This window comes from Notolepis coatsorum (assembly GCF_963971535.1).
Source record: "Notolepis coatsorum genome assembly, chromosome: 14".
Lineage (NCBI taxonomy): Eukaryota > Metazoa > Chordata > Actinopteri > Aulopiformes > Paralepididae > Notolepis > Notolepis coatsorum.
This window is the reverse complement of record NC_140178.1, coordinates 85,737,001-85,754,200: the sequence shown is the minus strand read 5'-3', so window position 1 is coordinate 85,754,200 and position 17,200 is coordinate 85,737,001. Positions and strand designations below refer to the sequence as shown.

General features: G+C 47.4%; 1 protein-coding gene across 1 annotated transcript; it reads right to left on the bottom strand.

Moving 5' to 3' along the window:
* Nucleotides 1–200: 200 nt before the first annotated feature.
* Nucleotides 201–12,962, bottom strand: LOC311240591 (uncharacterized protein; the record flags this gene model as incomplete). Its single annotated transcript, XM_084329165.1, has 4 exons — nucleotides 12,543–12,962; nucleotides 10,225–10,293; nucleotides 2,018–2,313; nucleotides 201–1,064 (listed from the first exon to the last, which is right to left on the bottom strand). Exons 1-4 carry the CDS (start codon nucleotides 12,754–12,756, stop codon nucleotides 201–203), a joined length of 1,443 nt encoding a protein of 480 aa, XP_084185291.1. The 5' UTR covers nucleotides 12,757–12,962.
* Between the last annotated feature and the right edge of the window lie 4,238 nt (nucleotides 12,963–17,200).

The window sequence follows — 17,200 nt, the reverse complement described above, 5'->3', positions numbered from 1 at the left end:
TCTGGGTTGGTTGGTTGGTTAGTCGGTTGATTATCTCATGCGTGTGTAAACATAATGTGTGTACATGCATTCGCTCCACCGCTTCCTTGGTCACACACAACTTTATCCAAGCTGTAACACCGGATTCAACATCCACACACTGTGCAGCCCTTCCAAGCCTCTGGAAAGTGCAGTCTGTCAGGGTGTTCTTCCCCCCCAAGTCACTTCTTGTCAGCCAGCCTCTGCAGCAGAGCGATGACCGTGTCCTGTTTGGAGGAGAGGAGCTCCAGGGCTGTGGCTATCCTGCCCAGGGAGTCCGCCATGCGCACCTCCCTCCTCTCGCGCCTCCTCTCGCGGGCATCTGCCCTGCGGCGAGCCCCCTGCTCCGTGTAGGCCTGCTCCTCCTGCCTCCTCAGGACCTCCTGCAGCATGTAGGCACTGCTCTGCTCCTCGCCTGCCGCCTGCTGGCCCTCCACTCCTGAGGAGGTGAAGCACGGGGGGATGATGCCGCAGGCGGGAAAGGGGGAGCAGAGGCCCTGGAGATTGGGTTCGAGCTCTGGACCGCCGAGGCGGGAGTGGACGACGGCTGGTGGGAGACTGGGAGCTTTTAGCCTCAAGTAGGGGTGGGTTTTAAGAAGGGGGTCCATGCTATTGGTCAGCCCGAGTGACACAAAGGGGGACGGCGTCTCTGTCGGATAGGGGGACGAGAGGAGGGATGTAGACGGAGTGAGGGTGGCTGGCTGAGCGCTCGCAGTGACAATGTTGCTGTTGAGGATGATGAGGGGCTTCATGTCTGAAACCTTGGTTTGCGGCGTCGCCATGGGAACGGTGGTTATGGAGGCTGTGCTGATGTTGTTATTGCTGCTGGTGTTGTTGATCTGAGTGTTGGTGTTGACAAGAGCCATTGATTTCATGGTACAGGTGGCACCAAAGTCACCATAAGAGCGGATATAAGGTGTGGATTCTGAAACATGAGGTTTTGCTGCGATCTTCTTCAGAGCAGTGGTGATGGGAGTGTTGCTTGTTCTGTTTTTGTTGTTGACGATCTGCGCACCTACTGTGTCACCAAGTGTGGCATTCATGAGCTAGCGAGCGGAGAGAGAGAAAGAGAGAGAGTAAGAGGAAAGTCAATATGTTACTCATTACAAAGGTTATGTTAAAATCAACCCTAAAACCTGTTAAAATCCTAAACAAATCAAGTAGGGTCCTCTCAGTCAATTCATTCATTGGTTTGGACTTAGTTAATTAAGACATTGCGAGTCGATTAGTCAGTCATCAAAGATTACAACCACATACTGTATCTGGTGAGCACTATAATAAGAGATAGAAACACAATTTCACAGATATTGTCGATAAAATCAATGTGTCGGTTAGTCGACAAAGCCCTACTACGACTATTAGTTGAATTTATTTTCTTTTATACTTTCTGTATTTTATTTTTTTATTATTTTTTAAACAAACACATAAACAAACATGACAACACACGATAAGATATACAAGCATTAGTTGACAGTGCACATCCAATGAAATCACATTTTTGTTAATTGTCTTATACAGGATATACCCTTAATACCTGTTATCTAAAAACCTACACACATATGCTCTAGCTCGTACCCCCCCCGGACCCCCCATTGGATAATCCATCCATTATCCCTCGCTCCTAACCAGACACTACCATTATATGCTAGCTTTTATTTTCTCCACCACTTCTAACCACAATGTCATTTTGGATTCATTGAGACCCAAAATTCTTGCTGTAGATATTTCTTGATAGATCACATCGAGATATGTAATAATCCAGACCTTTCGGCAAATTTTTTCCGGTTGGAACCATCGTGATGCTATCAGCTTTTTAGCCACTGTGATACCCGATAAAACCAATCTCTTTAGCTGTGGATGTACTGCACACTCAAAAACATCATTCAGCAGTAATACAGAGGGGTGTACAGGTATATTCCAAGTTAAGAGATTTGATTTTCTTTTATACTTGTAGTTTAAATCCAACCCAAAAAAATAAAAAAACGTTCCCAGAACATACGTCAAAGAACTCCCAGGAGGTCTTGGCGTGGCCCGTCTCGCGGCTCCGGTCCTTGACCCTCTTGTAGGTGACGATCAGGTTGTTCCACTTGCGGCGGATCTTTTCGACTGGAAGGATGTGTCCCTTGGCAGCCAGCTCCTCCTGTACGCTCTGGAACAGCTGCGAGCGCTCCCGCGTCTCGTACAGGCCCCAGCGGCGCCCCACCGCCTCGATCAGACACATGACGGCTTTAGAGGAGAAGTCCGAATTGGGAGCGGACCACTTCTCCGGGGGAGGGGCCGGCACTGCAGAGGCTGCTGGGGATAGAGGGGAGGTGGGTTTCTGAGAAGTTAAAAGGCACTACGAGGAGGATTTTGACATCAAGTTTGTTTATCATTGTGAATTCAATGGGCCTCATTTAACAATATTCTCTTATTATTTTTCTTATATTCTTGCTTACCTGTCTGTTAAGAGAACAATAAGAAAAGCCACCGCCACATTCATCAAGCCGTTCTTAAAGTCCAAATCTGTTCTTACCCAGGTTTTTTGAATGGTGAATCCCACTCATTCTAAACTGGATGCGCGTTCACGCGCAAGTCATTTGCATACAGAGACACGCCTCGCGGGCTCATTATAATACGAGAGCCGTGGGTCTGCATCGGATCCCCCGGCCGTATTCAAGCGCTGGAGCGCTTTGCGATGGATCAAAATTAGATAGGAATCATTGGTAGGCGGGTGGGGGTAACTGTACATTGGATTATCGACTAAACCTACTTGGTCCAAGAAGAGGGTCTCGTGTATTACTGGGTTTAAGTCAGTCGTTTATTTATTTATGTTTTACTGTTTGCATACGAGGTGGTCCGCAAATGTTCTTGATAACAATCTAGTGGTCCGCATAAAACAGAAGTTTGGGAACCACTGATATAGACGATCTCTAAATATGCGTTCTATGCTACGTATACAGTACTGCATATGTATGTTATGTCATAAATGTCACGATATATATCTGTATATCTGTATGTTGTGTATGTCATAAATGTCATTATGAATTAAAAATGGGGGACCCTGATGTAAACAAGACGAAAGTCTTTCTCTGGTCTGCATCCCCTTAACAATTGTGTGTATTGATACTGTATTGTACCCATTCTGCAATCTGTTAATAAAATCTTCAATCAATCAATGGCCTGGGCGGCCAGAGCATAACTGTTCTAACAGCAATATATAATCCATTTCAGACAGAACGTACGCAATAAGTTATAATAATTATTATTATTGCGGCTAGGTGGTGTAGTGGGCAAGGCGCTCGCCACCAATGCAGGAGACGCTGGGTTCGAGCCCAGCTCTCCGCATTGCTATCAGCTTGGCTGGTCGTTCATACTAACACAATTGGCAGTGTTAGGGGTGGGAAAGCTGATGGGTGGGGATCGGACGTTGTGGACAGCGACTCCTACAGGTCGGTTGGTGTGCCTGTGCAGCGGAATCAGGAAGCGACGGGGGCGGCATGTCCCTCCCACGCAGACCCCCGCCGCTGAGAGATTGCGCTGTGCAGGTGAAAAGATGCCACGGCTGCTTCCTCGAGTACCGGAGGGGACACGTGATGTAAGGCTTCGTCCACATTGCAGCCGGCTTGTGGGAGGCATGGCCTAACAGCGTTCGAGACAGGGGAGGGTAGAATTGGACGATACAAAATTGGGATGGGAGAAAAAAGTAGATAAAAAAAAAAAATTATTATTGAAAAGTTCTGTATTTTTAAAGTCGTATTTGGGGGCAATGGTAGGCTTTTTTTTATTTCATTTTTTTGGGGTAAGAATTTCTTATTTCGGTAAGAGTGCTCTCGACCACTCTTATAATTTGTTCTTGCTGAGAAAAAAGCAACAATAAGAAAACTTTGCTGAATCCCAGGTAAGAACAAAGTAAGAGGAAATGCTAGTTAAGAACGAAATCTGTTCTTATATCGCTTCATGCATGAGGCCCATTGTCCATACTGTAGTGACTACAGTATTGGTTCGTGTTCATCTTCTGACTATGTTGTGTAGTGGGAGGGAACTAATGATCTGGCACCGGGGCCAGAGGGGACATCTATTTAGGTTGCACTGGTTGTTATTCATTCATTGCTGTGCTGGGATTCATGTGCTGGTGTTCTTGTTTACTGACGTGGCTTTGTACATTAAACAAGCATTACGTTACCTCCGTTTATTCCTCTTTCCTCCGGGCACTACACTGGTGACCCTGACGTGGATTTTTGTTACGGCGGATTGTGTACAATAATCAGCGAACGAACATTCTTTCAAAATGTCCGGACGAGGAAGACGTTCTGGCCATCGGCAGCCATCACCATCCCCCGTCAGGGAAGCGCAGGGTGCGCGCGCGCCCACGATCAAACTACCTGAGTTCTGGGAGGCGGCTCCGGCTGCATGGTTTGCTATTGTGGAGGCAAACTTCAACAAGAGCAACGTGGATGACGACGACGACCGGTACAACCACACGGTGGCAGTGTTGGGCAGCTCCACCGCAGCTCGAGTGGTAGGTTTTTTGTCTGATCCCCCGGCGACGAACAAATATGAGCGCCTCAAGACCCTACTGCTAGATACATTTGAACTGTCCGCTGCAGAGAGGGTGCGCCGCTTATTTTCTATGTCGGAATTGGGAGACGAGAGACCTTCTGCCCGCATGGAGAGGATGCTGAATCTGCTGGGGAGAGAAGACCCCATGATCCTCTTTACGGAGCTGTTCATGCGCACGCTGCCGGCACAAGTGAGGATGGCACTGGCCAACACCGACATCGTGGGCCCCCGCGCCCTGGCCAGGGAGGCGGACCGTTTCGTTTTGGCCATGCCTCAGCGGTCCACCGACCTGCTCGCTCCCGCGACCGCCCCGCCACCGGACCGTCGCAGGAGAGCGAGGGATGACGCCAGGCCTTCTGGTCAGCACGGTAACGCAGCGGGCCATTGCTTCTTCCATGCCACGTTTGGCGCCAAGGCCAGGCGGTGCCGCTCACCCTGCACCTTCGGACCTACGGGAAACGGCGGGGCCGGCGCTCAGTAGTGGCCCTGAGCGCTGGCGTAACCAACAGGCTGCTCTTCATCCGAGACACCGCCTCTGGTCGCAGTTTCCTTTGCGACACGGGTGCCCAGTGGAGCATCATTCCGGCAGAGAGGTCGGATGTGGCAAAAGAAGAGCGCGGTCCGCAGTTGGCGGGTGCGGACGGCACGCCCATCCGCTCTTACGGCACAAGGGCGGTGGACGTATGCTTCGGAGGACAATGTTTTTCGTGGGATTTTGTCGTTGCGGCTGTCACGTTCCCCCTCCTTGGCGCGGATTTTCTGTGCGCCCACAACCTGCTGGTGGACGTGGGGAACAAGCGCCTGGTCAACTCGCAGACTTTCGCTTCCTTTGCATGTACGCAGGGGGAGGCCATCTACGGCGGGTGGTCCAATACACTCGCCGAAAGTGACCAGTACCTTCGGCTGCTCGCTGAGTTCCCCGACCTGGGCAAGCCCACTTTTTCCTCGCCCACGGTGAAACACGGGGTGGAGCACCACATTGAGACCAGTGGGCCGCCCCTCTACGCCAGGGCCAGACGCCTCAACCCGGAGAAGCTGGCCGTCGCCAGGGCGGAGTTTGCGCACATGGAGCAGGTGGGCATCGTTCGGCGCTCGAACAGCCCTTGGGCGTCTCCCCTGCACATCGTTCCTAAGTCAGACGGTGGGTGGCGCCCATGTGGGGACTACCGCCGCCTCAACGACGCGTCCAAGCCTGACCGCTACCCGGTCCCGCATGCCCAGGACTTTGCGGCGAACCTGGCAGGCAATCGCTTCTTCTCGAAAGTGGACCTGGTACGGGGGTACCATCAAGTGCCGGTGCACCCCGAGGACGTCCCCAAGACGGCCGTCGTCACGCCCTTTGGGCTTTTCGAGTTCTTGCGAATGCCGTTCGGCCTGAAGAACGCGGCGCAGACCTTCCAACGCCTCATGCACTCGGTGCTCCGGGACCTGCCATTCCTCTTCGTCTACTTGGACGACATCCTCGTAGCGAGCGCCACTGAGGAGGAGCACCTGTCCCACCTCCGAACCCTGTTCTCACGGCTCAGCCAGCATGGGCTGATCATCAACCCGGCGAAGTGTGAGTTCGGGCGGGGCGCCATCGACTTCCTCGGGCACCGGGTCTCCGCAGAGGAGGTGACCCCCCTCCCCTCGAAGGTGGAAGCTGTCGCCGCATTTCCGCGCCCCCGCACAGTCAGCGAGCTCAAGGGGTTCATCGGGATGGTGACTTTTTATTATCGTTTCCTCCGCCACATCGCTCACATCCTGCGGCCTCTGTACGACGCCCAGAAGGGCAAGACGATGAAGCAGCCGGTGGACTGGACGGCGGAGCGGGTCAAGGCTTTTCAAGACACCAAGGAGGCCCTGGCCCGTGCGGCCATGTTGGCCCACCCCTCGCCCTCGGCGCCCACCGCTCTCACCACGGACGCCTCTGATTTTGCTGTGGGAGCGGTGTACGAGCAGTGGGTTGGGGACGCCTGGCAGCCGCTTGCCTTCTTCAGCCGCCAGCTGTCGCCCAGGGAACAGAGGTACAGCACGTTCGACAGGGAGCTCCTCGGGCTGTGGCTTGCTGTCAGGCACTTCCGTTTCTTGCTGGAGGGACGCGAGTTTACGGCCTACGTGGACCATAAGCCGCTCACGCACGCCATGTCCAAGGCGGCGGAGCCGTGGTCCGACCGCCAGCAGCGCCAGCTCGCCTACGTGTCCGAGTTCACCACGGACATCCAGCACGTTGCTGGGAAGTCCAACCAGGTGGCAGATTGTCTCTCCAGAGCGGTGGTCGGTGCGGTGCAGCTGGGTTTGGACTACGTCAGCATGGCTGCGGACCAGGCCGCCGATCCTGCCGTCCAAGCTCTCAAGTCGTCGGACACTGGACTGCGCCTGGAGGAGGTGGTGTTCGGTGACGCGGGGGCTACGCTCTTGTGCGACGTCTCCATGGGTCAGCCACGGCCGGTGGTCCCCGCCAACTGGAGGCGCCCTGTCTTCGAGGCCATACACAGCTTGTCTCACCCTGGCAGGAAGCCGTCCTCGCGACTGGTGTCGGAGAAATTTGTGTGGCAGGGGCTCAAGAGGGATGTGAGAGCCTGGGTCGACACGTGCACCGCCTGCCAGCGCGCCAAGGTGCATCGGCACATCAAGGCCCCCCTGGAACAGTTCTCTGTGCCCGAGCGGAGGTTCGACCATGTCAACGTGGACCTGGTGGGACCGCTGCCCCCCTCGCACGGATACAACTACCTTTTCACCATGGTGGACAGGACGACTCGCTGGCCGGAGGCGGTCCCGCTCTCCTCAACGACGGCCCCCGACCTGGCCCGGGCATTCATCTCGGTGTGGGTCTCCCGCTACGGCACCCCGGCTGATCTCTCCTCTGACCGTGGCTCACAGTTCACTTCGGAACTGTGGGCGGCGGTGGCGGAGAGTCTGGGGGTCAAGCTCCACCGTACGACCGCCTACCATCCGCAGGCAAATGGGCTCTGCGAGCGTTTTCATCGCTCCATGAAGGCCGCCCTTCGAGCCAGCCTCACGGACGGCGACTGGCTGGACAAGCTCCCGTGGGTCATGCTGGGGCTCAGGACGGCGCCGAAGGAGGACCTCCAGTCGTCGTCGGCCGAGCTGGTTTTTGGACAACCGCTACGGGTCCCCGGTGACTTTATTCCCAGGTCGACAGACTTTATTTCCAGCGCCTCGCTGCTGGACAGCGCCAGGACTTTCGTCCCGGTCCCGACTACGCAGCATGGGGTCCCTACGTCGAGGATGCCCCCGGAGCTGCACTCGGCGAGGTTCGTGTTCATCCGTCACGATGGCCACAGGACTCCGCTACGCCCTCCTTACGACGGACCCTTCCGCGTCATCGAGGCCAGGGCCAAGAACTTTGTGGTCGACGTGGGGGGTAGGCCTGAGTGTGTTTCCGTGGATCGCCTCAAGCCGGCACACTTGGACCTTGAACTGCCCCTGGACTTGGCCCTGCCGCCGCGCAGGGGCCGGCCCCCGGTCCTGCCTCCCCTGCCACGCCGGGGCCATTCCCCCCTGCGACCCCTCGGACCCCCCGCCGCTCGTGAGCGTCTGGTCACTGACCCCCATCCTGCTCGGCAGGAGGATGTGACGGACGCTGTCACACCCCCTCCCGCACCTCCTGACTTTACCTACAGTCGTAGGGGCCGGGCCATACGCCCTCCTCACCGTGAGGATTTCGTATATTGAGGTGAACACTGGGGGGGCTGGTGTAGTGACTACAGTATTGGTTCGTGTTCATCTTCTGACTATGTTGTGTAGTGGGAGGGAACTAATGATCTGGCACCGGGGCCAGAGGGGACATCTATTTAGGTTGCACTGGTTGTTATTCATTCATTGCTGTGCTGGGATTCATGTGCTGGTGTTCTTGTTTACTGACGTGGCTTTGTACATTAAACAAGCATTACGTTACCTCCGTTTATTCCTCTTTCCTCCGGGCACTACAATACCATAGATTAGGGGTGGACGGTATAAACGGTATAAACGGTATAAACAGTATGAATTTGCGCTACGGTATGGATTTTGACTATACCTTGTGACCAGTAGACTAGAGCAGCTCTAAAGTAGCAATGACGTTAACGTTACTTGATGATTCACTCGACGTTTGCAGTGGTCGTTGCATAGTATTTAATTGTACAGAGATTTTCTCCACTTGCTCACGGACTTTGGCATTTCAATTTGGCTAAGGAGGCTGAGAGGAGACTTGCTTTAGCGCAGCAACGGGCTAAGGTTAGCCGCTAACTAATGTTCTAACGTGACTCCGCGGCACCAGTTCCATTAGTGAGGAAAGAGGGGGGGGGGGTATATTGACGAGGCTTGACAACAGAGGTTCAAAGATAACTTCACATTTATTGGCTATTCGTTTCTTTATATCGCTTTATCCATCGGGCTGCTCCCGTTTCCAACGCTGTGTTGACAATGACATCCTGGTGTGACTTCATCAACTACGGCAACTTAGGACACTCAAACTCAAACCTATTACACCACACTCTCTCGCTCTCTATGTTGTCAAACATGTACACTAAAGTTAAGTTATGTTGGAGTTTTATTGTGTTTGAGGGAAAGAAACCTCCTGTCCTGCTCCTGCTGTAGTTTTTATTTTCACTTTGTGCTGCTTGATTTTATTGTATTTCATGAAAAAAGTGTTTTTCAGAGATGGAAGTAACTTGAGAAAAGGTTTTACATTTTTCTATTGCAGTTTTGCACAATAAATGTTCTTAAAATACCTCTGTACTATGTGAAATATGTCCTAGTAATACAAGAGTACAGTAATAGCTGCCATACCAGTGTTTTACCCCTTCAGAAGCATTTATATAGACATTTTAAGATAAATTAATATACCATGATATATACCGTTACCGTCTATGCTTCAAATTATACCGTGATATAAATTTAGACCATACCGTCCAGCCCTACCATAGATATATATAACTAGATGGTGCAAGGCATGGAGTCGCCATGTGGCAATGTCAGAAATAACTCCACGTTCACGGTAAGCAAGGTTGTACACCCTCTCCTCTCATCATCAAAACAAATCCCCTGCCAGGGGGCGGGAACAAATAGTTTGTTGGATGTAAATTATCCTTGTAGTAGCTTTAACGGATCAACATTAACACTTTCTGCGCCAATCTCGTAATATTACACGTTTGCTTGCAAGCGGTTGAGCGCTAAACACGTAATATAACATTTTTAGATCCTTTGATCTTTTTCCTCTGATCCACGTTCTAAATCATCATCCGGGTCATTCTAGCCGTCCCTGTGTCGTTTGTATAAATTGGAATTGCAATGCCGACCGAATATCACTAGGTGGCAGTATCGTCTGTGTCTGAACTGGAATTGGTAGGGGCTCCTCCTGCTTGAACAGATTCACGTTGATCGCCTCGAAATTCCGTTGCCTAAGCGTATTTTACCATCGAAACGTGTATAGACATATACACTGGTAATCGCGATGCGATCACTTGGAATTATTCTTTTTGAAATACCTTCTGGCTAAGGTAAGGTATATTCTATGTCTATTTTACCAAACCTGAAACGTGTTGCACTGAAAAACGGCCAAAGCTAATTCCTTGTATGTGAAAACTACTTAGCAATAAATACCTTTCTGATTCTGACTTGTTCCCCACAATGGTAGGAAAACAAGAGACACACACACACACTCTCCTTGTGAGAGCTTACCTGGAGATATCTTAAGGAAAGTCTTCTCATCCCCAGATGGAAGGAGGAACCTGTCTGTGCTCACAGGATCTGGTGACAAGACAGATACAACAGATGACCATGACAGATTGATAAAAGGGTTTTAATTAACCCTTTCACGACTACCACACTACAGAAGGTTAACCTTTCACTACCACACTACAGACGGTTAACCCTTTGTCATGTGGCAGTGAAACATTTTGTATTGTCGCAATGAAAGGGTTAACCCTTTGGTAGTATGGTAGTGAAAGGGCCTAGAAGTATTAATAAACAGAGTGACTGCTATGGAAAGGCCTGTGTCATCATAGGTATGATGACGTGATCATCGCCATAAACAAAGGCTCACTTTACAAGTAGGCTACAACTATTATGGACCTGTAGGCTACAATTTTTATAGTCTAAATATTCAAAACTTGCATCCAGTTCCCCTAGTTATTAGAATTACTTATTTTCGTTTCACTTCAAAAAAAATAGCACAGCGAAGGTTCCCAACCTTTTTATTTTTCCACACAGGAGACCCCATATTGAGGTCAGATTGTTCCTGAGACCAGACCATTTAAAAACACATGAAAACTGTGTGTATAACACACACAATGGTCGTTCAGTCGTCATGGAGATGGTGATAGAGCTGTGATTCTCAAACTTTTTCATGTCATGGACCCGAAAAATTGATTATGCGTTTGGTCCAATTAGATAAGATTTTGTCCCAGGGACCCCATCTGAGGAAATAATTATTGTTACATATATAATCCAGAATTCCCTAACTGTCTTAATACTGTAGGTGGAGAGTGGTTAATAAACAACACATGACTAGAAATACATGATCTCATTTACATTTAGTAATTTACTTGACGCTTTTATCCAAAGCGACTTACAGGTTCTGTACAAGTCAACAGGAAAGGTACAACTCTGGCCGCTAACTTCTAGTTACGAAAATATTAGTGAAATTAAAACGATTCCCCATTTTGTTGAGGACCCCCACTCAAGGACCACTGGTATCTTGGGACAGACTGAGCAAGCTGCATGGCTTCCACAGTGTAGCTGAGGACTGGGAGTAGCTTGTAAATGTCAATAAGATATTATAACAGTATAGTTTCAATTTGATGGGGAAGTCATTCGTGGATTAGGTAGAATTGACATAGCGGCTAAGACTGTCCACAGTGCAGTCTGCTTTAGCGCTTTATAGACCACCACAACACTTCCGGTATTTTGAGCTCATGGGATATTGATTGATTGAAAACTTTATGAACAGATTGCAGAATGGGTACAATACAGTACAGCTCAATACACACAATTGTTAAGGGGATGCAGACCAGAGAAAGACTTTCGTCTTGTTTACATCAGGGTCCCCCATTTTCAATTCATCATAACATACATGACATAGAGATAGACAGTTTTATACAGTTTATACAGTGTGCCCCCCCCCCCACCCCAAACAACCTCCAATGTAAATTACCCAGTATGGTTGTCATTATCCCAATGTACCCAACCCCCCCCCCCCACCCAACCTCCTCCAATGTACAGTTTCTATGTCAAATGTATATACTCCCCTTTCTTGACTCCTTCTGTATCACAAACAGTACTGTATTTGCAAATCTGGTATGTCATAAATGTATAGATGTAGCAGTACTGACTATCTGTATGTCATGTATGTCATATATGTCCTGATGAATTGAAAATGGGGGACCCTGATGTAAACAAGACGAAAGTCTTTCTCTGGTCTGCATCCCCTTAACAATTGTGTGTATTGAGCTGTACTGTATTGTACCCATTCTGCAATCTGTTAATAAAGTTTTCAATCAATCAATCAATCAATCAGTACTGCTATACATTTATGACATACCAGATTTACAAATACAGTAGTTTGTGATACAAAAAGTTAAAAAAAAATAAAAAATAAAAATAGTAGCCTACATTTGACGAATAAACTGTACATAACGGATGCTCATAGGGGAAGGGAAACGCGTGAATGAAATTAATGTTGATTAGAGCCTTACTCAAGGCTCTAATCAACATTCATTCATGCGCTCCCTTTCCCCCCTCGCACGACCGCCATGTAACGCGGAAGTGCAGTGGTATGGATCTCGTGCCACTCACACGGTAGTATGGCTATGGGTGTTGGTTGCAGCTACGACCATAGATATGTTACGACGACCTCCATGTAACACGGAAGTGTGCAGTGGTCTCTATGGATCTCGTGCCACTCACACAGTAGTAGTATTATGGGTGTTGGTTGCAGCTACGACCTCCATGTAACGCGGAAGTGCAGTGGCGCTATGGATCTCTCGTGCCACACTCACACAGTAGTATATGGGTGTTGGTTGCAGCTGCCTGCTCCTCAGTGGACAACGGGTCCAGAGCGCCTCCCGTGGTGTCGTCGCTGCATGGCGCAGACGACTCCTGGCTGCCCAGATCATCGAGCGCAGATGCATCATCATCATCGACTGATTCAATTTTCACGTGCATTGTTGTTGCAACGTCGCCTCTGCGTTTAGCGTTTAGATGTTGGTCCATGGTGGTCGACAGAAGACTAAATTAAAAAGACACAAAAAATGTACACCACTTAACTAAGGCTGCGCAGTCGGTGCACTGGGGGAGGGGGGAGTTTGAGGCGCTGAAATGAATTGCTTCTCCTCGCTCTTTCAAAAATGTAACTACCGGTATTTAATCCAAGCAGCTCGCCCGATATTTCATTTGTTTATGCGTTTAAACGCACGAGGATAGTTGTTTGAATTTCATGCAGGGTAGAAATGGCTGCACTCTCTATCGAGAAGCCTTTGTATGCGCAACGCTGCTGCGCAGCTCTGGGCAAGGATTTGCTGCTGGCATCTGGGACGATGACGTCACTGGACGCCCATACAGCATGCTCACGACGAGGCTGCAGAGAGTGAATGAATGAATGAAAACTTTATTTAACAGATTGCAGAATGGGTACAATACAGTACGGCTCAATATACACAAGAGCGCTCTATAGTAGTTTAGCGGTATTTGAATCAAATGCATAACAATAGCATATTGGGTGGTAGAACGGCCTAGAGAGTTGCTGGCTTGATCCTGCCAGGAAAATGTATTCCAGTTGCTGGAAGATGGCTGGTATTTCTTATGCTGCTCACCTTCTCTGCCTTCGTTCCCTTGAGTTAGGCACTGAAACCCAAGACTGCTCCTGGGGCACTACTCTGCAGGCAACCATTCCCTCTGATGAAAAGCATATGGGGGATAGTGTCTCAGTGTAATTTGGAGTATATTGTATTTGTATTGGGTAGGGCAAGACTGATTGATTGATTGAAAACTTTATTAACAGATTGCAGAATGGGTACAATACAGTACAGCTCAATACACACAATTGTTAAGGGGATGCAGACCAGAGAAATACTTTCGTCTTGTTTACATCAGGGTCCCCCATTTTCAATTCATCAGGACATACATGACATACAGATAGACAGTACTGCTACATCTATACATTTATGACATACCAGATTTGCAAATACAGTACTGTTTGTGATACAAAAAGAGTCAAGAAAAGGGAGTATATACATTTGACATAGAAACTGTACATTGGAGGAGGTTGGGTGGGGTTGTGTGGGGGGGGTTGGGTACATTGGAATATTGACAACCATACTGGGTAATTTACATTGGAGGTGGTTGGGGGGGGGGAGAAACACTGTACAAACAAGCTAAATTGTACATTGGAATATTGACAAAACCATACTAGGTAAATTACTGTACATTGGAGGGGGTTGGGTTAGGACATTTACAGGGGCCAGTTTCAAATTGCAGTCTCCTGTAGGTGTCCCTTGAGAGTGGTTTTAAAAGTGGGTAGTGATTCACATTCCTTTACAGCTTTGGGTAGGGCGTTCCACATTGTTGTGGCATAATTGCTAAACGTGTTTAGTCCCTTGTTTGAGCCGAATCTGGGTTTAACATGATTTGTGGAGCTCCCTCTGGTGTTGTGATCGTGGTATTCACCGACCTTTGGGAAGTATTTTGACATGTACATGGGTACCTTGGTCGTAGAGCGGCTACGTGGCGTAGTGGGCAAGGCGCTCGCCACGAATGCTGGAGACGCTGGGCTCGCCTGTTCGAGCCCAGCGCTCCACATTGCTTTCAGTTTAGCTGGTCGTCCGTACTAATACACATTGGCCGTATTAGGGGGTGGGAAACTGATGGGTGGGGATCGGGCATTGTGGACAGCGACTCCTACAGGTCGGTTGGTGCGCCTGCGCAGTAGAATCAGGAAGTGTCAGGGGCAGCGTGAGCCTCCCACGCGTTACTTCTCGCCACTGAGAGATCGAGCTGCACAGGTGAAAAGATGCGACTGCTGTTACCTCAAGTACCGGAGGGGACTTGTGCTATGTATGACTTAGTCCACATTGCAGCCGGCTTGTGGGAGGCAAGAAACAGTGTTCGTGACAGGGAGAAAATATAGAAAATGGGAGAAAAAGTGGATAAAAAAAAAATGGGTACCTTGGTCGTGTAGTGTATCTTGTAGACCAGGCCCATTGCAAGTTGCTGTACTCTGTTGTCTACTCTAAGCCATCCTAGGTTGTCAAAGTGGGCAGGGGTGAGGTGGGTTCTAGGAGTAAGGTCAAGCAATTGCCTTGTACAAACCGACACATGAATAATGTTATATTGTTGTTGTATTGTATAACATATTCAATATTCGAATTATTACAGCATGAAAAGATTAAATGTCTTGTGTGAGAATTATATATTTTTTAATTTGTGTGCACAACTCCAATTGGCAAGCATAAAACGCATCACCTGTGTGAACTTGGCATGTACAAATAAAACAGAACCTTTTATTATTATTCTTTTCAAACCAGACATGAATGAATAGTTTATTTCTATCTTTGTTTACAACAAATCAAAAACACCCTTGTGTGGACTTACAAAAAGAAAAAGAAAAATCACAAATGTACATATTCAAAGTAAGCTCACACACAAAATCCCAACTCAAGGAATAGGCTGAAGCACATGCTTATTTTTTGCCTTTACAATTCTTAAGAACAAACATTTTTTATATAAAAAAAAAACTTCAAATATGCTGCAAGATAAGAAAAAAAATGTTTTACTCAAAACTGTACTCCTGAATTATTTTACTTTTTAAGGCATTTTTCTCCCCTGAGAAGTACACAACTTCAACCTGTCACTAAGGCTATTCCATAGTTTAACTCCCAACATTGAAACACATCTAGCTTTTACATTAGTTCTTACATGTATACATAACCCTCTTAAATTATACTTCCCTTCTCTTGGTTTAAAGAGACATTGAATACAAACTGTTAGTGCTCTTAGCACGGAAAATTCTTTCCAAAGTTTTTATGTATATCTACAAATTGTTATGTGCAGGACTTTATGAATAATGGATTTGTCGATTCAAGGTAACTAGCTTTGTTTATTATTCTAATAGCTCTTTTTTGTAGTTTCATATACTCTTTCAATTTCAGTTCCATTTAAATTCAGTTTAATTTCGGTCGGTAGGAACACCACCAAATACCATACATTTAGTTTTGTTTTCATTAAGAGGCAACTTATCAAACCATTTCATTAACTTTATCAATGCCCTATACTGTTTTCAATTTTTATTTCATGTCCTCCCCTGCTTAAGTTGATTTAAGACATTTTGAAGTAAATTAGTATCATCAGCGAACATAACAAGTTTCAAAATATTCTATACTGTAAAAATGTCATTTAAATAAAGTAAATAACTTGGGTCCACAAGTTACTCTTCTAAGATGTGATTCTGTACTATTAATGTTTACAGACATAATAAACTTTATTTGTATAGCACTTTTCATACAGAAATTGTCTCTCTCACACACACTCACTCTGTAATGCAGAATACTATCAATTATAGAATTATAGGACAATACCAAGACAATTCTTAAGTTGATTTAAGACAGCGTTGCCAGATGAGAAATGTTAGTGTCATACCATAATCACTCCACCAGACAGTAACACAAGGTCACATGGTCGTCCCTGTACCTCTTGTGCCGTGCAGAGGACAGTTTTCTATAGAAATGCCACTCTATGGAATAAATGACAATAATGAGTCTGTTAAAAAGTGCATCTAATTAAAAAACAACTAAAGGGATGGATCAACACTTCTTCTTATTTTCTATTGTTTGATTATTGACTTCTTTCTTGAAATTATTGAAAAAAGAAAGAAAAAGATTATTCTTATTTCAATGTGTCAACTATTTGTGTGTGTATGTGTCTGTATATTTCTTAACATCACTTTTTATTTTGAAATGTTAAAACTACAATAAAAAGACCACTATATAAAAAAAACACCAACTACATTAAAACTACAGTACTTAAAGCATGATATATTAAAAACCATGTGGAGCAGTTCTGTATGTATATAAATAATAAATAATAGTAGTACAGGTACATAGTATGTGTCCATCAGGTGGAAGGGGGAGTCTATTTTAAGTAGTCCAAAGTCCTTGGGGGGGGGGGGGGGCAGTCCGGCCTCCACCAGACCTAGGTGTTCAGCAGTCTGATGGAGGTTGGCACGAAGCTACCTAAGCCCCTTTTGTTCAGTGATGAAGCTCTGTATCGACGGCCTGAGCGCATTAGTTTGTGAAGGGTGTGTGTGTTATCTACAACTTAACAACTTAATTTGTTCTCTTTTTTTGTAAAATCTTAGGAAATATAGGTGTATGTATGTATGTATTTTGTTTTGTTCTATGTGGACCCCAGGAAGAATAGCTGTTGCCTAGGTGACAGCTAATGGGCATCCAAATAAACAATACCAGAGGCTTAAAATTATCGTATTTTGAGGAACATCATCGTGCGAGTCAATAATACATCTGGCAATGCTGATGTAAGTCTTTGGACTTAAATACTAGTGTAGCAGGGTGGATTATCCCTGCTTCGTGGGAACGGGTGTGCACAGCCACTGGGTAGCGAGACACAGTAGATCTCTGTCTGACTGCACCTCCGTCTTTGGGTC